Here is a 22,322-nt window from a genome sequence, read left to right as displayed (position 1 = left end):
ACTGCAATTACTTGGAAATGTAAAAAATATTGAACATCACAATGTTATAATTTTGATTTCTCTGTGGCTATTCTGTACTGTCGTAGGCTTCATGTTTCCTTGACATTTCTCAAAATACAATTTTTTTTCTGTTTTGCAACCATGGCCTGATGTTGAAAGTGCTCTATAAACCAAACTATTTTAAAATCCAGAAATGTATGTACTAATAGAAAGCAGTGGGTAGGGAAAACCTTGTTATATGGATTTTCAGACAATCCACATATAGGCCATTCAGAGCAGTTACCTGGTGTAGTCTAGCCAGCGGGTGCTTTCCAGCGTAGATAACCATTTGTCATCAGGCACTGACACAGATGTGGAGATATCTAGAAGCCCAAACAGGGAAAAAGACAGATCATGTTCAGACAACACTACACTAATGCCTTGGATAACTCTGCACATTAGCGAACTTTAAGATTAGAACCAGCAAAACAACAACAGACACAACTATGAGATGAGATACGGACTGATCAGAAGCACTAGGTTATACATACAGCTTTTAAAAAGGAGAGGGAACTAACATCAGGTCTTTAACACAAGTAGAAAGACTACTGTGAATAAATTGTCTCTTCTTTTTCCATTATCTACTGCACGTTACTAAAAGCTTTACCGCAAATTAAAAATGCATGTCTTATAGTTCAATTTCACGATCAAATTAAGTTATATAGGACATTTAAAAACAACCAAAGTGCTTAACCAGCTTAAAACAAAATGCACATGGCTTTTAAGAGTTCCTTTTGAAAAAGCTGTATGCTCATATAATGTCATCAAGTTGACAATTGAAGGTCTAAATTCCTCTTTTGCATATTTGCTATTGATTATCTGAGAAATCCATCTTGACAAATAGCTTACTAAATGATAAAAGACACTGATTGGGATCAACTCACATTCAAATGAGTCCCTTTAAATACTTAATACTGCAGTATAAACTGACAGAGTAGTATTCATTACTTACAATACCTACATTAGATTGGACAACAATTTCGCACACTCCAGCGCTCCCTCCACAAAATGAACCATCCACATTGTGAATGGGAGCTCAAGTGCAAAATCCACTTAATCTCACGGAGTTAGGCTTTTATACAAACACCCAAGTGTATTTTCATTCTTTATCTAGTTGTTGTGAAGAGCCCACTGCCAGTAAGCCGACCAAACACATTGGAGCGGTTGTTTGTACGTGACAAACCCCCGAGCTGTGAAGCGCTCACTCACAAAAGACAAAACACTGAGCTGACACATGTGGGAACCGTGATAATCTGTGACCTTCACACATTGTTTGCGTGTGAGAGAGAGTGAAAGACTGTGATACTGTGTGTGAGAGACTTTGTGTATGTGTGTGTGTGTGTGTGTGTGTGTGCGTGCGTGCGTGTGTGTGTGTGTGTGTGTGTGTGTGAGAGACTGTGTGTGAGACTGTGTGTGAGACTGTGTGTGAGACTGTATGTGAGACTGTGTGTGAGTGGGAGGACAGGCCAGCATTTCAGTTCCAGAGCCAGTAGTTTTAGACGACCATGAGTTTTGTCATCTCTGTGTTTACTCGTCCCTGGAATGTGCTGTGTTGGCCTAAATGACAAAAACGACAATAAAGACCACCTCACAAAGCCTGTTCAGGGCTGCCGCTGTATGAGGGGAAAGACCCAAAACAACTCTGCGAAACAGCATTGTAACTGTTTGTTTTGAAAGCAGAAGGAAAGAACAAAACAGGAATGTTGTAAAAAAAAAAAAAAAACAGTGGTTTTTATGACAAACAAACTCTTTAAGTGCCATAAAGGCGTAGTCAGCGACTCTGGAGAATGATTGTTTGTCAAAATCAGTGATGACCTCCTCATGATCTGTCTCTTTGCACTCAAAAAATCCAGTGTTGTTACATAGCCTAGGCTAGTGAATCGTGAGGAGATATTCACTTATTTTGACAAAAAGTGATTTTGACAACAAGTATTTTCCATAGTCGCTGACGACACCTTTAAGTACATACTGAAAATTGAGGATTTTTGTCACAAGGGCCCTTCAAACCAAACCTGATAGATATGCATCTAACCAGTGTAGTTATATTGTGTTGTGTGTACAGGTAAATACATATTTGCTCAGGTGTTGTGTGTGGATGTGTCTTGTCCCCACCTCCCAGACAGAGGGCGCGTAGGCGGCTGTGTGCCAGCTGGATATCTGCAGGTGAGGGCAGCTCCTCTCCCAGATCCACCACCACACACAGAGACGACTGGCAACCAAACAGGATCATCTCCAGGTGTCTGCACAACAACACATCCTGATGTTAACGCACTGACACAGCTGCAACTAGCACAGATTACTTTGAATTCATGTGGCCTTTAGGTAGCTCTTTAGTCTTAAAGTGAACGTTTTAAATAAATTGCCTTCAAAAAACAGTTAGTGTGGATTTCTCAGAACAAACTTTTTATATAAAGTAATTTGTTCAAATTGGTTGCTGCAGTTCGTATGGGAAAAACACAGCTGTAAATTGCTCATTGATAAGAACAAATTCTTTCTTCAGTTTCTCATTGAATGTGAAGTGAAAATTAGATCTTCTATTGTGCCTTCACGCTGTCTTAGGCTGATGTAAAAAATAAAAGTCTCAAGCTGCTGTTGCATCTTGCAGCTGCTGTTTTAGTGAAGGCTATTTTGGAAGCTACATTTCTTGTGTTCATATAACTATCATACTCATCACCGCATCTGCTCTAAAGACAGCTAAGTTTAGTGCCAAAGGTGGTAGAGTTGCAGAGAGTGGTGTATGTCTGTCTTTCTCACACAGTATCTGAGAATTCTTTAGAGGAAACAGACTTCATCAAATGGCTGCTGAGGTGAACAAGCTCAAATTGAATCTGCAATAAGACCGAAATCAAACATTGGTGATGACTCAACCATTGCTGTTTGACATTTTCCATGTAATTAGGAGGGATGGGATAATCGTTTTTGTAGCAGCCCTGTATTTTCATGTAGACAGAGCTGATGGCTATATTTTTCCCTTTAAAAGACGTTTCCTACAGCAGCGTAACATCAAACCTATTATTAGCTTACTGTAACCCATGCTTTGCCTTGTTATTGTTATATCATGCAGCCAAGACTACAGCTTACAGTACAGCTACATCTTCCCAAAACACACTGAAATCCATTTGGAAAGTATGAAACACACACACACACACACACACACACACACACACACACACACCTGATGTCGTCTTTCTCATGATAGATGTTGTTCTGAAAGCTGGCCATTCGCAGTAGATCACTGCCTCGGGGGTGTCTCCAACACCAGCGCTGCAACATAGAACACAATTTTACCCTCTTTAATCATACGTTCCTTGTTGTTTAATTTCCCTTGGGACACTCACTGCATCTGTGCTCATCTTGTAATTTGTGTCACAGGAATGTTAAGTATAAGGGAAAACATATCTTATGGATGAATCCACTTGAAATAGCATTCTTTTTTGAAGAATTACAATTTTTCGGTTCCAGCTTTAGTTTTGAAAGTCAGTACCTCTTTGTTAAAGCATGAGAATACACAATCAGACATGTATTGTTTTTTTGTGCAATTAAGGCTCCAGTACCTAAAGTGACTTATATTGGACCCTCAGGATATGTGTTTTAGCATCATACACAAATGCAGTTGGTTCTGGAACTGAAAAATGCTTTTGATCTCCAGTATTAATCCAAGTACTCCCTGAAGCAGATTCAACATGTTTGTGTTTGTGTCTGAGTTCTTTGGAGTCCTGGAGCTTTAGACTAATATACAATCTGCAGAAAATATATACAAATTTAGTCAATTGAATTAAAAAAGGCCCAGGAAGAAAATTGGATTGAGGCTGTAAGAGAATCACTGTTATTGTGTTATAACATGTTTTCAATACTGAGTGCACTCACAGGGATGCGTCCTTCATTGAAGTGGGCGAAGCTTTTCTTCAGCTCAGTGTCGAAAACCTTCTGCGGAACCACGATAAACCTGGGCAGGCTGACAGGAGCACAAGCAATACTGTTACTGACTGAATAGAAATGGTAGAGTGATTGAAGCATTGGAAGATGATGTTCTTTGTATTCAAAATGCTAACAACTTTAACCTTTTAGAACACATCAATCAAGGATACTGCTGGGCCTTCTTTGTGTCTTTTATAGGAGCATAGCCTTGGCTTTACCAGGCATATTTAGAATTTCCTTGATGTTTTGCAAAACATTCTCTTGCAAGCAGCCTTAAACAAATCTTTATGGGAGATATCATTTGGCTTAGGATTTCATATTTTCTACACTATTGAGTAGGTGTAAACATTGAAGGAGAGAACATTTCAGAAAAAGGATGTGCCATTGTATAGCATATAAAAAAAAAAGCCAAGAGATAAAAGAGGTGTGTTGGTTTACTATGGTTCCATCAGGTGTGTATTTACCTGGTGGACATCTCAAAGCGGTCGTTGACAGAGCTGACCCTCCAGCCCGTGGCCCCACACCTCTCCAGCTCCTGCTCCCAGTCTGAGGCAGACTCATACCAGCTCATGTTGGCATCCCGCCGACGGTTGCTTAGAAACTGCTTCATTTCTGGAGGAGGGAAAAGGATTTACAAACACTTCAAACTTTGGGTTGTTTTGTGTCTCAGAAAAAAATATTTTAAGACGCGTATGACAATTTTGTAATGATGACCAAATATGTTTGTATTTGATTATAGTTATTTTCTATTTTCTCAACACTACAAATACCCCATATACCAGTACTATACAGGATCGATCATTGAGAAACGAACTAAGCGCAATAGTTTTTGTATCAAAATATTAGATTTTTTTCGTATCATGGAAGAAGATGTCTTGAAACACAATGAAAAACAATTGATAGCAATTTAAAATGCTGAAAAATGCAAATTGACATTCTGAAAACTGTATAGAAACGTTATATATTGTATGATCAGAAAAATCTGAGGTGTTTGCTAGTCCATTTTTTTGGTAAAATCCTTTGGAAAGTCACTAGGCTTAAGCTATGACGTCGTACATTTGGAAAACAGACATCAAAGCACTGACCACCACACACCGGACACACACCGGACACACACCGGACACACTTGACCCAATGGGGCAGAGTTGAATTGTGGGTCATCAAGTGACTTGTGTCAGAGGGGGGGATTGCATGCATTATTTATCCAAAAGCTGACAGTCTGGTCAGCCACGCGTAGCTTTAACATAGCATAATGTATTGTACAGGCGGGCTCATGTTACTCTATATGGTGGAGGGTGAACAGACACTGGTTTGGTTACAGCTGGGTGTAAGAGTTTCTGTTCTGTTGGTTACATGCAAAAATCACATTATTACATAAGTTACGGCGGAATAATCGTTCATATATTTCGCTTTTCAAATCGCAGTCAAAACTCAACTCTTAAAGCTTTGGCCGGCTTCGTCTTGAGACGACTTAAGAGATTTCCTCACATCTGGCCGTGGTTTTTCAAAGAGAGGCCATTTTCACTGTGTCATCATAGAGGAGAATGTTTCAAATTCTGCCAAGTAAGAGCTTTGCATGCGATTATAATCTGCACAGAAAAGCGTTATATTTCCTGTTTAATATTTCTCTCGAGTCCTAAGAGTTGTAACATTGCGTGCTGACTGTACGGCAGAGAGAAGTAATAGACAGAAACAAAAATAGATGAAAGAGATTTTGAAGTCACGGGTAAACGACAAACAGTGATCACAGTTTTTTTGGAACATTCTCTCCCTGCAGCTAGCGCCGGGTGAGAACCAAAGTGAGAACAGACTTGGAGAAAGGCACACCAGGGGGGGAACATTTTTTAAAAAGGCTTCGGAAAGCAAAGCACAGCACATGACTAACACATTCATGCTGCTTTTTCTAAATCATGTGGGCATTTCGCTTCTCACTTTCACCGAGCTGTTATTCCTATGAATATTCAATCACACTTAAAGGAGAAACTGAATATAGACCTATTCTATCATCTTCATTTAATGATAAATGCCTTAGATCATCGACCCTCATCATTTCCATGTTAATAACATCCATACAGACACACACATGCAAGGCTAAAGTGCATCAAATACTGATTCCTTTTCCACAGTTATCTTGGGAAAATATCAAGATTATTCAGTTTACGTCATAATTATATGACTGTCTACACTTCATATATATTCACACACAAACTGGATTCAATAGAATATTATCATCATTGCAAGTCTAGTACATATCAAAGCAAAATCATTAAAAGGCATTCAAAGTATTGAAGTAATCCTCTATGCTCTTGGGGATACAATACAGCTGTAGAATGATTGACATACTGATAGTAGGTACTACAAAGGTTTTGTACCAGTGCCAGAGACGGGGTACAATGGCTGTATGCATGAGGGTGCATACATTTCTTTACTCACCTACACTCCCCAGGGCAGCGTTCTGGAAAGATAAAACTGATCCGGGTTTGGGAGGCTGGTAGGTCTTGGCGATGGTGTAGGTTATCTGAGGAGGGAAACCACAGTCAGCCCATCAACATGACAAAGGTCGTCAGCTTTCAACAGCAGAGCCAAGTGAAGAGTCACATCATTGGTCTCTATGGCACAGATGAGCTCCTCACAGGAGTTGTTAGCCTCTGAGATGACTGATGGTCAGAAAGACAGTAACCAGAGACTTGAATCTTAGCCAATACACACACAAGCGCACACACACGCGCGCACACACATACAAGGACCGGTAGCAGATTGTGAGGAGAAATTCCTGATTTTGACAAAAAGTGATTTGATAAAAAGCATTCTCCAGAATTGTTGACTCCTCCTTTAAGACAGCATCAAACCTAGTCATGCTAAAATTCCTTCAAATCATGTGATGGACACACACCTCTATGACTTGTGCATCGGGAGTGAGGCGGTCGAACAGGAAGCAGACGACTCTCAGGTCCCTACAGTAAAGCACCAGCTCCTCTGGAGTGAACTTCAGAGAGGAGTTAGGGGTCACCTGCTTGGTCCTGTTTGGGCCCACTGCAACACAGGGAGTAAAAAGGGGAAACATTAAAACATTAACCAGACAAATGGGCCGAGGGTGAAAAATATAGCAAAAAAAATCTGCTTGAAGAGTGTCTACTGTGGAGTAAAATCTCTCTTGCTGTTGCTACGGTAACTATGTGTGTGGCCAAATCTTCCAGTACTGACATCTTAAGGATTACAACTTTAAATCCTTTTTGGATCCAAAACAACTTAGGATAACATGAGTCATCAGTCCGGGGTTATACCAAAGCCATTTCTACAAACTGTGCAACCTGTTTCCTACTCTCTTCATTATAAGTATTATACTTAGATTTTAAGTAGGCCTACTTCTTATACAATGTAATAGTGGCGCAAATGCTAGCTGTAGCAGTAACAGTAGCACAGAAAAGGTATTGATATAAAGTATACTAGTCTGTGATTGGACCCAAACAGGCACTGAGGCAGTGTTGCATAACAGTTATACCAGCCAATAAATTCCAGTGATGACGCTGAATACAATTATGTTTAGTAAAAAAATATGTGGAATGTTTTACTTACCAACCACAACCTTCTCTATGGACGACAAAGCCACGTCGTGATCTCCTAACAGCACCGGGTCTGCATTGTCCTGCAACATGAATACAGTTTGAAGGAAATGTTCACATAAAACAACAAAAAAAAATAATTCAGCTCTCGTCATCACAGTGTTTGGCATTATCTCATTGCATGCTTTTAAACAGACAATAACAACCCATTGTTAAACCGTTTTAGATCATGACTAGGAGTATTTTTGATCAGTGCAGCTGTTGAGAGGAACTCACGTCAGGTTTGGGACTGTCCTGGGGCACGAAGGCCACTCTGAAGTGCGTACAGAAGAGGGTCCCAGACAGCCAACCTCTTCCTTCCCTGGCGGTTAACTTCTTCCTCACCATGACAGCTCTCTGCAGCACACACTCGCCTGATGGAAAACAAACAAACTGATTTAGTACAGACGTATGGGTCAAGTACGTAAGTCAAGTGGGTTTAAGCTTTGTATATGTCTGACAAAAAAATTGCATGAGTGAGTGTGTTTACAGGGGGGGCTTCTGGTGAGGGGATGCATAACAGGATGTGTACAGAAGGAGAAGCAGCAGCATGGAAGTTGACTTGAGAGTGGGCTCCCGGGAGAGGGCGGAACAAACGCCTTCAAACATGTTGTTGCTTATTGTTTCAAGTCCACAGGCCAACAGTGGATAGGACAGGAAGGAGCAGGAAGAACAGCAAAAACTCTCTTACTCCATTCGATCTGGATTACGTTGCACCAATGTGGGGTTGCTCGAGAAATTGTTGAAAATGTACATATGCATGAGTGAATCACTAAATAGTGGAAATTCACACTGTCTTTCTAGTGTAGGTTCAGGATGCTTAAGGTAAGATAAGATGATCCTTTTTTTAGTCCCACAGTGAGGGCATTTTCAGCGTTACAGTAAAACAAAATGCAAATTAAAACTTAAAAACAGGATATAGTAAAACAATATAGGCCTATATAATATGAGTACATAAGCAAATAAGTGAACAGATTGTTCAACAATGTGTGCGTGTCAACACTGTTGATTGTACAGTCTGACTGTTGCAGGTATAAAACAATCTTGTAGGTGGATTGGTTTTGCAGTAAGAGAGGTAGACAAGACAAGCATCCATTTTAACACACGTTTCCAAACAGCGCAGACAGCAAAGTCTTCAATGCTCCAATAATCAGGGCTTCAAAAGAGAGCAATTTTTTTTGTATAACCCTCAAAAAGAAAATAAGGTAAAAAAGCAGCCAAAAAGAAAATCAATTACATTTTGCCTTTCCATCATCTGTGCAATGTTGTAGCTACATCTTGTTGTTCATCTGAGTGATGGCTGCTGCTGGAACAAAGCTATTTTTACACCACTTTGTTTGTCGCCTTGGGACAAGAAACCTCCGTCCAGTGGGAAGAAGCTGGAATTCACTGAGCAGATGGAAGGAGCTGTCATTTAAACTGGAGCTGGTTATCCACTGTCACTGGCTGGTCTATAGGGTCACTGGATTTACATGGGACTCACCAACCAGCCCACTAGACCATTTCATCATTTGATTCAAGGACTTCCTGTTTCTTTAAAGATATGTTTCCAGACCATGGCAACCGAGAAAAGGATACAAATGATTCAATACACTTGTAATCAAATAAAGGATTAATTATGGGAATAGGACAGTATAATCAAATAAGAAATTAAAAGCTGATGTCTGTTTTTGCACAGGGCTTCGCAATTTTCTTTAAAGTTCAGTTTTGAGTTAATAATTGTCCAAAAGGTATTTGTAAAGATTGAACACATATGCGGATGTACAGATGGATATCAAAACTCCAAACTGCAGTAAGTCGTCGTTTCTAGAATTAATATTGATTGGTTTGGCATAAGAAAAAAAAAGACTTAACAAGAGCCCAGTAAATAATGTTAATTGTGTGACTCATAAAGGAGAGCATCGTCTACTGTATCAGCTCTAATCGTTTTAGAAATGTCTATGACTCCCAACACAGTGTGGAGGGCTAGGTTGAAGAAGCATCAGAAATTCCAGGACACATCTCCCCAAAACAAACCATTTCACCCAGACACAGCTATGGGCACATCTGTGTTTGTGTGTGAAAGGCTCTCAAAGTGGGGAGAGAGAGAGAGAAAGAGGAAAACACACAGCCGTGAGACAGCACATTTGAAACAGCCCCCCCTCCGCTGAAGCCTTTGCCAGCCAGACTGTGGGTTTCCATGGCAACAGAGTCCAGGATAGGCTAGAACTGGCAGAAAATGGGCTTTTGGTCTATGACAAGTGAAGGATTCTGACAGACACATAGAAAGGCAAATGTTTTATTCACTCGAAAGACAGCTCCTTTGAAATGAAGAAACAGAAAAACCTCTGCCGCACACGTGGAAGGAACTAGCAGTTCTTACACTTAGCTCAATGTTTTGGGGGACATCCCAGTACAACCGGAAACAGCCATTTCTTTTTTGCACATTAAACACATGCTTATACTGTGTGGAAAGAGGAAGAGGAGTCTGTGCTTCCAACACCATAATTTACCGATTGCACAAGTAGAGTTTAAATTCTTTGGGTGTGCTCTATAAATATGCTCATGCCTCCAAACCCCAAACTCAAGGTTTGGACTTATTAATTAAACCTGACCACACATGAGCTGGCTACTGAGATTCCAAACGCTTAGCACAGTGAACACAAGTGAACCCTTGTTGGGAGAGCTTGTCTTCCCAATAGGACAATGTGTGGCTTTGCATGCCTTGTTGTAATGTCTCCCCAGGGTGCACCGGAGCCCAGAAACATTCCTGACGCCTAAAGACTTGAGAGAGCTGTGGGCTAGAGGAAAAAGGAAGACTGGGTATACAGAAGCCTATGGGTAGATATTTACTCTTTAAGTGAGATTTAACAGGTTTGTGTAAGAAAGCAGGTGCATTAGCCCAGCATGAGTCAGCTTAACCAGTAAAGCTGTTTACGAGACAGTGGTCCTTGGCTTTAATTACATAAAACCCTTTTATGTGTGGCCCACAGTTAGCTGGATTATAGGTATTAAAATCATTAAAATAGTAATAGTAAGCAATAAGACAGCAAAGAAGGGTCCAACATGTTATACGGAAGACAAAACTCACTGAAGACCACATATGTTTGTCCTCTAAGCTCGACGTATAACTGCACTGCTCTCTATAATAGTGAAGGTATGGAATATGTTTTGCTTCGGTATTGCGCTTATTAGACGGTCCCTGCACTCTCGTTCTCTGTAAACATTCGATTGTAGCCCACCGTATGCCTTACAATAACAAAGATGCATCGTTTGTGTTTTAAGAACATTTTACATGAGTTATAAATCCTGGTAGTTCGAATCTGTCACCATCTTTCCAATGTTACCTCTTGAACAGTCGAGTTTATCATCAACATTGTATTTCAACTTTAATCTCGATATTTCTACGTTATTCTCTACATTTTATTCTCAAAGTGCATAATGAGATGTTTTTTCTCTCATGCTCTTCAGAATGTTTGATTTCGGATTCCCTGCTGATTCCTCTGTGTTTTCCACACATGCCAGTTACATCAACCTCAGCCAGCTTGAGAGGATCGACAGCTCGCCAAAATAAAATGTTGGTTTGGAAATCTGACCAACTGAAAGGCAGAAGGGTGTCACTAACAGGAGACTCAACGCCTCTAGGCAACTGCATTACATCGTTTTATTACACTGAAACCCAGCAGTTACTGGCATTCATCCTCTTTATTTGAATAGTAAGGTTTCTCACGCCAACATGGGACCTGGCAGTCCGACCGTACAAAGCCCCAATTCAAATAGTGCAAACACTTCATTAGTGGGAAACGGCTCAATTCAAACACTCCTATGCAGTGTCTGACTTGAAGTTTTCAGGAAGTTGTTTAAGAATGTATGTTCTTGTCAAAACCAAGTTTAGCCTTTGTATTCAATGCACACAATCTGAAGGCTATCGTCGGTGCATGTCTTGTATAGTGTTGGATAAAGTGTCAGCTGCTTGTGTTGATGTCGTGGTCACCGACTTGGATACGAGGAGAGCGCGACATGAAGGATCAGCCTGAGAAAATACAGAGAGAGATTCTGAACCACAGGGCTTTAATTTGTTTCCATCCACATTTTCCTGCTCCTGCTTTTCAGCTAGGACGCAGGTAAAGGAATAGATAACAACGTTGATTAGATCTAAGGATAGAGTTGTATTGACAAACTAGCAGCTGATAATGATTGTTTCTGTATAAATGACAATGATAAAAGTCCTGGATGCCTGTGTAGTCTTCTCTTTAACTTTATACAGCACAAGCTCTGCTGAAGTACAGATAACCCAAAACCTACAACCTTCATGTGCAACATTCACAAACTGTGACAGCAGTTTCAAAACGACAACCGCATTCAGTAAGCCAGTCCGGGTAAAGTTGCTATGTCGTGTGTAGTTCACACTGAAAATAGCGTAACATGCGTAAAATTAGCCAGACAAATTGACATATCAGAAAATAGCCAACATGTTTCGATCTCATATGTCCAGTCACGGACAATAAACTGCGAAACAACCTTTTAAAAGTCTTACAAACAAAGATAATAAAATATATCAAGTTCCAAACCCAAGTGTTCAAATATGGACGCCCTGGCCTCTTGTCCATCCATCAACGCGCTATAAAGGCCGATTGACGGCTTTTTAATCCCACGGTAACATTAGACTGTGGAGGAAAAAAGAGGGATTGTGCAGTTGCTCTGAAGGGGGTCCTGGCCGGTTGGCATTGTGTGTGAATGGACAGTATACCCCCTTCCCTCTCTCCCACTCACACAGCATTGAAAAAGGTACATGATCTCCCCTATGGCTGTCGGAGCTGTCCTGACCCGCTGGCCCTCCCGCGGCCCGGCTCTGTTTCTGCGCTCCTGTGTCCCGGTGTGTCACATGAGAACCATGGTGGACACTGAGCGCTGTCCGTTTACTACTGGGAGAACGGCAACACTTCTTCAAACATATTCCTGATTTTGTGATTTGTGAGTTTGTTCGAACTTGTGAGTGGATGTAGTGTTAAGGCCCCTGCCACGAAATCCGTCTTAACTTTTTAATATGGGGGGGGGGGGTTCTCTGCTAGAACATTCTGCAAATACAATGACAATGGAGACCCTTTGATATGGCCGCACCCACATACTCCTGTCAAGAGGTCAAGACAGTAAAAAAAGCTGTTTTTTTACTTAGTTTTATAATGTTTATTTACATTTATTTTCAAATCAGATTTTTGTAAACGCTTATTGATACACCGGACTTTGATATCATATATTGAGTTTTACTATTTAAAACCAGGTTTCCAGAGGCTTTCATGCAGCACACACACTTCCCTACAACTTGACTATGTTGTTATCAATATGAGAAGTGACAATTTAGTTTTTACGCAGGGTTGACAAATTACCCCTCCTCTTGCAGAGTGTGCGCACGTGATGTGTAAAAGAGAGAGAGAGAGAGAGAGAGAGAGAGAGAGAGAGAAAGGGAGAAAGGGAGAAAGGGAGAAAGGGAGAAAGAGCACGCTCACAGGTGCAATGTGAGCCCTTTCACTCGCTGCGGTAACACTGACTCACGTCTCCTTTGTGTCTGAAAGTGAACTTGTTCTCACAAATTGTCTCAACACTTACTCTGCAGACAGAGCGTGGACTGAGCCAAAGGATTGATTTACCTGCCCTGCTCCAAGAATCAGAATCTGCTTGAAAAACTCAAACGTTACATTTTACAGTAGAGTCTAATAGGAAGTCATTTAAGCTCATAGAGGAGCTAATGTAGGTCTGGGTGGAAAAAGATTCTGAAAGCATAAAAGTGCTGCCAATAAACATCTGTGTTCTTTTATTCTTAATATAAGGCAGGTTCTCGTGGACAGATGTGTTTCTCATTTGCCTGGAATGGAGGTAGGGGACGGAAGAAAGAAAAGAAAGAAAAAACGAGAGATTTAGATACAGTGTTGGAGAAGAAGATGCAGTCTAAAGCCAGCAGCAAGGAAACAAATGAGAAGCAAAGACAGTCCACATTTCACAGTGACATGTTACCAGCTAAGAATAGGATCTGTGTGTGTGTGTGTGTGTGTGTGTGTGTGTGTGTGTGTGTGTGTGTGTGTGTGTGTGTGTGTGTGTGTGTGTGTGTGTGTGTGTGTGTGTGTGTGTGTGTGTGTGTGTATTGTGAAGGACCATCAGAGTCTGGAGAGTATTTAATGAAAACTCACAGCTGGAAAACAAATTAGGCTGACTAAGTGAATAGAAATCAGGAAGGAAGTACGTGTGTCAAGCCCACGCGTGCATGCACATGAGTGTGTGTGTACTGTATGTTAGTGTATGATTAATGCACATGTTTGTGTGCGTGTGTCTGTGTGTGTGTGTGTGTGTGTGTGTGTGTGTGTGTGTGTGTGTGAGAGAGAGAAAGGTCAATGCAAGCCCACAAATGAAAACAAATGAGGCATAAAAAAAATTACTTAATAAATATGAATGTTCGAAATTAATTACAATGAGGTGGAGGCAAGCAGAGACTGAAAGGGGCCAAACAAGCATCTCGTGCTCTCATAAACACACACACACACACACACACACACACACACACACACACACAAATAAATAAAAATAAACACCTAATCTGCTGTGGTAAAGACTGCTGTGGGTAAGTGCTGATAAGCAGCGTTAAAGATTAGCCTGTCTTAGATTCAGGTGAAAAGCTTCTGCAGCAGGGTGCTGCTGACAAAATAATATGAGCTGGGCTGGGCTCGAGAAATAACTCTGACTTCAACAGCAGAGATTTTCTCTGGCCTCTGCATCGTCCAGCAGATTATCACCTGGGTTAGAGGGTTGACCTCTGGTAAACCTAGCTGGGTAAACTCTCTCTACAGCCAGGGATTTGAAGGGGGACCAGGGTCACAAAACAAGGGTGGAGTAGGTCGCGCAACTGAATGCATAGTATTGTGAAAGCAAATGGTTAAATACTGCAGTAACTATAAATCATTCCAAGCATCTACCAAAGTAAGCTCTTCAAATACCTCACCGCTAGTCTGAGAGATTCAGACATTTGCTGCTAATCTTAATACAATTATGTTATAATATAAGTACACTTCATTTTAAGAATGTTGGATCTTAGCTACACAACTGTTCATTGAAGGTCATTGTTTGGTTTATGTTTTTCAACGGAATTTTTTTCCCACCGTCATCTCAAAAGCCAAAGCACCTGCTGTGACATTCCTGGTCCAGGTGTGGCTACAAATGAAATATGGACCTTTCCAACCACAGAGAACAATGAATGTAGCGGCAGTGTTATTGAGCGTTGGCTGATCCTAGAGCAGCATCTTCAATGAGGTGTTCTATTATTTACTACCTAGACATATTTCTTGTGTCTGTCAAGCTGATAAGTTCAGCTGCAACCTGTCTATTGTTACAGTAGCGCATTTATTTAGTCAATGCAAGACGTGTGTATTTGTCAAAGACAGATGTTATGGAAGCACATTAGCAAGCGGTTGTTGAAGTAAAGTAGCTTCAGTTGGAGTTCAGTTCTGATGTATTGAACGTAATAATAACAATGCCCCCCCCCCCCCCCTGATATCCCTACATATTTGAAAACCTTTATACAGATCTCTAAACATTAGCTTATTACAGCACATTCTTACCTGGGAGGCAGCGTAGCCCAAACACATCTCGACTCCTTGCGCTCACCCCAGTCTGACTCAGCATCCTCTCCTGTAAGGGAAACAGATCATAACATGGTTTAATCCTTCAATCACATCAACACAGAAGAACACAGATTTCTTCAACATAAAGGAATAGTTCTACATCTTGGGAGCTCCTTTATCAACAATGAACATTATACCCCAAATGTTTATGAAAGCAATGCAGTGTTCATTTGAAAAGAATACTGCATGACTTAAAGGTAGAGTCAGCAATTCTGGAGAACACACAGCCTAGGCATTGTGAACGGACATGTCGCTAGCTACGGTGGGCCCATTGTTTGTCTAATCAGTGAACAGAGCCAAGGCCGTGTATTTATTTACACTGGATTTTCTTTCAGCACACAGACATTACAGACAGGTAGCGGATCGTGGGGAGATATTCACTGATTGACAAAAAGTCATTTTGTCAACAAACATTTTCCAGAAACGCTGACTCCACCGTTAATTATATAGACTTAGACCAAACAAAGCACAGTAAACACATGGACAGAGGCTTATGAAATCTTTTGTTCTTTTTCGATTATATATGCATTATGGTTCTGCCTCCTCCTCTCATGTGGCTGCTCTCAATGGGATCATGTTCAAAAGGCAAAGCAACAAACCCAAAACCACACAATGCTCCATCATGACTCTTAGTTTCCATTTTGCGGTTTTTGTTCCTGCTTTCTCTGTAACAGTAATGAAGTCTGAGAAACTGTTGTACAAGCAGCAGCACAATCTAACCCCACACAGAGCCACTGAAGCTTCTATTTAACCAGACTGCCGGCAGCTTACTAGCACATATGCTTCCACTTAACTTTGCTACTAACCCCCCTTTGTGAAGGCCATTTACCATTTATCGGCTTGAAATCCCATAATATACACCAAGACCCCTGCAATGTGAGAGGACAATCTGATTATACAGGTGGTGCACACGCTTTATATAGTAGCACAAAAATAGAGTTCAACATCTAAGAAAACTATACAAAGTAGAGCCTCAGTTGCTTTCTCAGCAGTTCTGGCTAAGTTTGGCCCACAATGAAACTATTAATCACGGTTTTATTTAAGGCCCCATCACAAAGCACCGGTATGTTTTAGTGTCAGCAAGGATGTGTGAAGCACAACAATGAATCGACTCAGACGCCGATGTTATGCTAACAATTTCTGCAGTGTGGTGAATTCTGTGTTAGCGGCCAGCTCATGAAAAACGAGACTCTTTAAGCTTGTAGCCGTAGCCCTCTATAAAAAAAGAGGGAAGAGTTTAACAAAGAGGACCTTTGCTCCTGGGAAAGGTAGTAAAATCACATACGACTGGTTGTGCTCTTTGTATGTGAGAGGGCCTGGCTGTTTCTTTAATACCAACCTATAGCTTATGCAGTTTGCTACTGACGGTAGGCCCTACCTCAAAGAAATTTAAAAAAATATATATATTAATAAATAAAATAAACATTACAAAACTTTGTAAACTGTTTAAAATTTTAAAAAGAAAACACTTCTCTAGTTGTCTAGAGAATGAAACTAGGTTTAAGTGAGCCTTGAACACGGTAATAAAAACCAAGAAATATGAGCACTAATTAATGTTTCATGGCCAAGTTTGCTCTGGTGTAATAACTTGCAATAAAAATGGCTCCAACTCCAGCATCTATAATTAAACCATAGGAATAAGCCAATTGCGTTGAGAGCTCTGTTGTTGACCAAAAACCTCTGGAGAAAAAGACAGTACACAAATATTTTACAAGACTTTGTTTCTTCTTGCCAGAGCATTGTTATAGATTTGTTTTCCATCTGGCTTTTAACTGCCTTATACTTTCATTTGTCTCTCCATCAACAACACCCACAATAAAAACCCACAGCTGAATTCCTTACCCCCTTTTAAAAGAACATCAGAGGGCCGGCGGCTATCCACATCTTGTTTTGCTATTCTATCCATAAGTATACTGTCTGAGATCTTTAGGCCTCAGGGTCTTGCAAGGCAAGTGGACTCACTAGATAACAACATAATTTACAAGGTGAAGTACTACCGGTATTCAACTGCAGACTGAGCTATGTACTGTGATATGTGATAAGTGGAGCTGCCCCGGTTACACTGGCAAATACATAATTTGTGGACGCAATAAATGTGTCAGTTAGAATGAGCTACAGCAAATGCACATATTAAAAAAAAAAAAAATCAGCGATTCAATGCTTGTTGTCAAAATCCCTTTTTGTCCAAATCAGTGAATATCTCCTCAAGATCCATCACTTGTATATGTGTGCTGAAAAAAGGACTAGTGTCAATACACAGCCTAGGCTCTGTAAATGGGCATGTTGCTAGCTATGGTGGCCACCATTCGTTTACATACCAGTTTACAGAGCCTCGGCTGTGCATTAACACCAGCTTTTTTTTAGCGCATGCACAGTCCTGCAGATCGTGAGTTACTGATTTTGACGAAAAAAAAGTGATTTGGACAACATCTGTTCTGCAGAATTGCTGACCCTACCTTTAAATCCAGGCATTTCTCCTTCACTTGCGAGTTAAGCCAGGCAGAAGAGATAAGGAAAATGGCAATAAGATGATAAACTTTAAAAAGATGCCATGGCCAAAGTAAGGCCGCCCTAATCTCGAGGTCACATATCGCACAAAAAACACATTTGCAGGGCTGTGTTTGAGATGACATTTCAGGTTTGCTTTCACTTTGTGGCTTCAGGGTCTCCACTCTATCATTTTATTTGCCTCTTTCTTTCTCTGCCCCATTCCTCTCCTCCCTCCCTCCCTCCCTCCCTCCATCCTCAGGGACGGTGGCCAAGGCTTACTGCAGTTTCCATTGCTCATGGCTTCCCCTTTCTACTGCGGCCAGACTTCTGCTGCTGCAGTAAGCGTGCTATAGCTTCTGGTTCTGGGACATATTTCTCTCTCTCTCTCTCCTTTAACCAAACCAGGCCAGACTCACACACAAAGAGAAGGAATGGGAATTTTTTGGAAGTATACTGGAGAGATGGCACGCTCTTGTTGCATCCTTATCTCTAAAATTGTTCCTCCTATCATTCTTAAAATCTCTTTCTACAACAGACTAAGTGACTGAGTTATGGATACTGTTTGCAATGACACACTGTGGACTTTCTGCATCCGTTGTTCAGGGGGAAACAATCCTGCGTGTCTATTAAAAGCTACTCCTATTTTACACATGCTGTGCTTGGGGCTTGTAAGATATTAGCTTTTAGCCACTGTACTGAAAAAGGTCACAGCCTGTTCATTTGCATTGTGCTTTGTATTTCCTCACAGGAATGGGGACAGCAGCCTTATGGCATTGTGAACTAGTTTGGAAGTAGAATGGGAACATGAGGTAGTTTTACCTAAATAGGGCTAGCTTTTTATCTTTTCCCCCATCATTCTTCATATTTTCTTCGGAAGCAGAGACCTATACTAATGGACTGCATTTGCTATTATGGATACCGAAGACAGTATAAATGCACTCAAAACAAAAACAACGCAAAAGTACAAAACGTGCCACAAATATAATCAGCAACTAGAAGTGAAAAAAGGTTCTCCGTGGATACATAATGTGTTACAAAAAATTGATTAAAAAAAAAAGGTACATGGCCTCAATATGACAAAACCTTATTCTTTTCTCGTTCGGAAATTTCTGAAAAGACCGCAATACATTCCGACATATAGGGCAAAATGTGTATAGTAAATCAATATTTCATGAAGTGGGAATACAGATGGTTAACATTTAATGCGACCGTTTCTACATCACAGTATAGTGAATATACCAGCAGCGTTTTAATCTTTGCAAAAGCCTGCAGTAATTAGCAGAGCCCTCCATGCTGTAACGTTTTAATCTGAAACCCTTCCATGAATGTCTGGACTCAAGGGAATATTTACAGCAGTCCTTCATTATAACCCTATCATCATTGTCGATTTCCAGAGGCACAACAAACACATCATTACTGGCTCTTTTGGTATCCCTGGTGAATGACTTGTAATCCATTGTCTCGTTATTGTGTTTCCTTATCCCTTTGTCTTATTGCTAAATCGGCCATTGCTGACACAAGAGTTAAACATATGTTTGTGCAGTTGGTCATGCATTGTATGGTCAGTAAAGGAAGTTTAAGGGTCATCTAAAGCTTAGAGCCATGCTAGTTGCTGAGTGAGACTGTACTTGAACAGTGGTGGGTAAAGCTAACATCAGCAGGCTAACAAACTCACAATAGCAAGAAAACAATGTTTAGCAGAAAAAATTATTAGCATTTTCACCATTATACCATTCAATTTCAGACTGACAGACAATCTATACAAAAGTAATTTCCCTCTTAAACTCAAGTGTCAACCTCATGGTGATGTTAGATTAAAAAAGTCAGGGAATACAAAAGTCAATAGGGTTTATCCTCTGGGGGACATTGATTGCAGTACCAAATGTTATTTGCAATCCATCAATAGTTGATGAGACGTTACTATACCATCCAGCTCAATCACACGCTATTGAATTTGACAGCACGTTTTCCTCTGTCACTATTCTGCCTGTCAGGTGCCACAACATATTAGTGTCAGGCATCCTTCTTTTAAAGGTCACATATTATGGTCATTCAAAATTGTCTAGGACTGTTTTCATGGTGTTGTGTACCTGTATATTTCTCACACTGCCATTCCTAAGTCTTGCCTCTTCAGCCTCTGTCTGAAACGCTCTGTTTTAGAGCCTGTCTCTTTAAGCCCCGCCTTCCAAAAAGCCCAATCTGCTCTGATTGGCCCTGAATCTAACTGCCAGCTTGACGCTAAAGTAGCATTTTGCATAATAGGTGCATGACCTTTAAAAAGGGAAAGGGCAGGGGCGTTGCCTAGTGGCTAGACTTAATGATCCCATGTCTGCCGTCCCACAACAGGCATTGCGTCAACAACAGCATTCCCCTCTATTGGTCTCTGGACCCCTCACACTCTCACCAACAGACAGTACTTCAATGCACATGAGTGTCAGCTTAATGCCCTAAGTGAAAATCTAACACCGAACATTGAACAGTCTCAGAGTCTCATAATGGCCCTCTTGTATGAAACGTTATTTTGAAAGTCCCCCTCTACTCTCTGACAAGCTCAGGTCCCACGGGTGAGATTATCGGAGCCATTCCATAAACTCTACACAGACAAACGACCTGCTAGCATCTGGAGATCCTGTCCTTTCACAAGTGAATCGTGACACTGGTTAATTATCACCCAGCGCCCGATCGATACGCCCTCTAACGCGACCATAAATCTGCTCTGGCGCTGCTACCAAATGCCCTTTGTTGTGCTCTGGCTGGCAGTGATTGGACGTCTAGGTCATATGGGAGCGGGTGTGGGTGACTATACTGCTTTGACCCGCTACAATCGGGCTAGCATCTCCAGCCTCTCTGAATGGGGCTTCAGAAGATCTATCCTCTGGCATTTTTTCTCTTGTGTGTGTGTGTGGAGCTTTGTGCTTGCGTGCCTTTCATGCTGGCTGCTTCAAAGCTGGCTGTGAGATGTGGATCTAGAGAGTCAACTCAGGGGGATAGGCCCAGCCAAAATAAGCCTGCCACCCTGTCAACATGCAGGCCACATAGCATCCTTGTGTAGCATGCTCAGATGTTGTTATCTTGATACTTCTATAGGGTTTGTCTTTATTCAAGCAAAATGTCCAAACATTACCATCTCAAAATGGATTGTAATTTGCTTTTTTTGCTTTTTTATTCCCATGTGATTTTCTGCAGAACAAATCATCTATTATGTCTCATCAGGATTTGGAAAACCCAGACCATGCAAGTATCTTTAGTATTGCCTTGTGTCTGAATTGTGCAATACAAATACACTTGCCTATTCTGGAGAACGCTTGCTGTCAAAATCACTTTTTGTCAAAATCAGGGAATATCTCCTCACGATCTGCAACCTTTTCGTACTGTGTGTGCGCTGAAAAACAATGTGTTGACATGAAGAGAGATTCACTGATTTTGAAAAAAAAAAGTAATTTGGACAACAAGCATTCTCCAGAATGGCTGACTCCACCTTTAATCAATTAAGTAATCCACAAATGAACTGATATTTAAAAAAAAATAATCATTATTAGTTGCAGCCTTGTAATAGTTATTATCAAAAATGGCTTGGGTATTTTTACACAGGGATTAAAAAGCGATTCAACAGAACGTAAACCGCAAAACCATCTAATCCAAATTCAGACTCCAGTATTTCTCCAGCATTTTTAACACACATGCTGGATGGAAGTGAAACCCACGAGAGTGTGTGTGGGTGGCCTGCTGTGCATATAATCTACACGCAGCCTACTACTCTACATTAGCATATCTTAGGCTCAGCCACATTCTCATATGTGGACAGACACATGGGATTCCAATGGAGGTGGAGTGTGGGGGGATGTGATGATTTCTACACGTCTCATTTCTGAAGGAACTCCTCTACCTCCCAACCAACCGCTGTCTCCATGGTGACAGTCCAGATGTTGTGCAGGAGTGGCAATCACCCCCCCCCCACACACACACACACACACACACACACAAGCCTCGCCCTGGGGGGAGAGAGAGCAAAGAGGCATCTGTTACCGTTTCCCCCTGCGGCTCCTCAAAATAACCAGGGAAGACAAAAAAAAAAAAAAACAGGCAACACACAAAGACGGTGCCAAGAGGCTGTTCCTATGAGGAAAACCCAGCTACGTACACATTTATACTACACATTTCTTTGTGCTGTCTATCAAACTAATGAGTCCCTTTCTAACCTCTATCCTCCCAGGTGCTCCTGCAAACTGGGACAGAACCGTAGTTGATCGAATGCAGTAGCACAAGGATTTCACCGTAAGCATTTTTATTTTAGCATCATGTGATTTTTTCTTCTAAAGCTCTAGCAATAAAAGCAGCTGCAAATCGGCTACAAAATGTTCAGTACAAAAGGTCTCTGGAGAGGACAATCGTCTGCACCATTCATCTTTCTATAGCCTGCAACTACTTAATCCACACACACACACACACACACACACACACACACACACACACACACACACACACACACACACACACACACACACACACACACACACACACACACACACACACACACACACACACACACACACACACACACACACACACACACACACACACACACACACACACACACACACACACACACACACACACACACACA

General features: G+C 41.1%; 1 protein-coding gene across 2 annotated transcripts in view; it reads right to left on the bottom strand.

Annotated features, from left to right (window-relative positions):
* mtmr11 (myotubularin related protein 11) overlaps positions 1 to 22,322 on the bottom strand; it is a 36,685-nt gene that overhangs the window by 9,612 nt on the left and 4,751 nt on the right. For both annotated transcript variants that reach the window (XM_080038989.1, XM_080038988.1), the window contains exons 2-11: positions 15,146 to 15,215; positions 7,797 to 7,933; positions 7,534 to 7,603; positions 6,851 to 6,990; positions 6,391 to 6,475; positions 4,422 to 4,569; positions 3,907 to 3,994; positions 3,215 to 3,303; positions 2,152 to 2,279; positions 284 to 362 (exon numbers count right to left, since the gene is read on the bottom strand). In XM_080038989.1, coding sequence (XP_079895115.1) covers positions 284 to 362; positions 2,152 to 2,279; positions 3,215 to 3,303; positions 3,907 to 3,994; positions 4,422 to 4,569; positions 6,391 to 6,475; positions 6,851 to 6,990; positions 7,534 to 7,603; positions 7,797 to 7,933; positions 15,146 to 15,209 — 1,028 coding nt within the window. In that variant the 5' untranslated portion in view covers positions 15,210 to 15,215. The remainder of the gene's footprint in view (positions 1 to 283; positions 363 to 2,151; positions 2,280 to 3,214; positions 3,304 to 3,906; positions 3,995 to 4,421; positions 4,570 to 6,390; positions 6,476 to 6,850; positions 6,991 to 7,533; positions 7,604 to 7,796; positions 7,934 to 15,145; positions 15,216 to 22,322) is intronic.

Source organism: Ammodytes marinus (genome assembly GCF_949987685.1).
Source record: "Ammodytes marinus genome assembly, chromosome: 13".
Classification (NCBI taxonomy): domain Eukaryota; kingdom Metazoa; phylum Chordata; class Actinopteri; order Uranoscopiformes; family Ammodytidae; genus Ammodytes; species Ammodytes marinus.
This window is presented reverse-complemented; position numbering and strand designations above follow the sequence as displayed.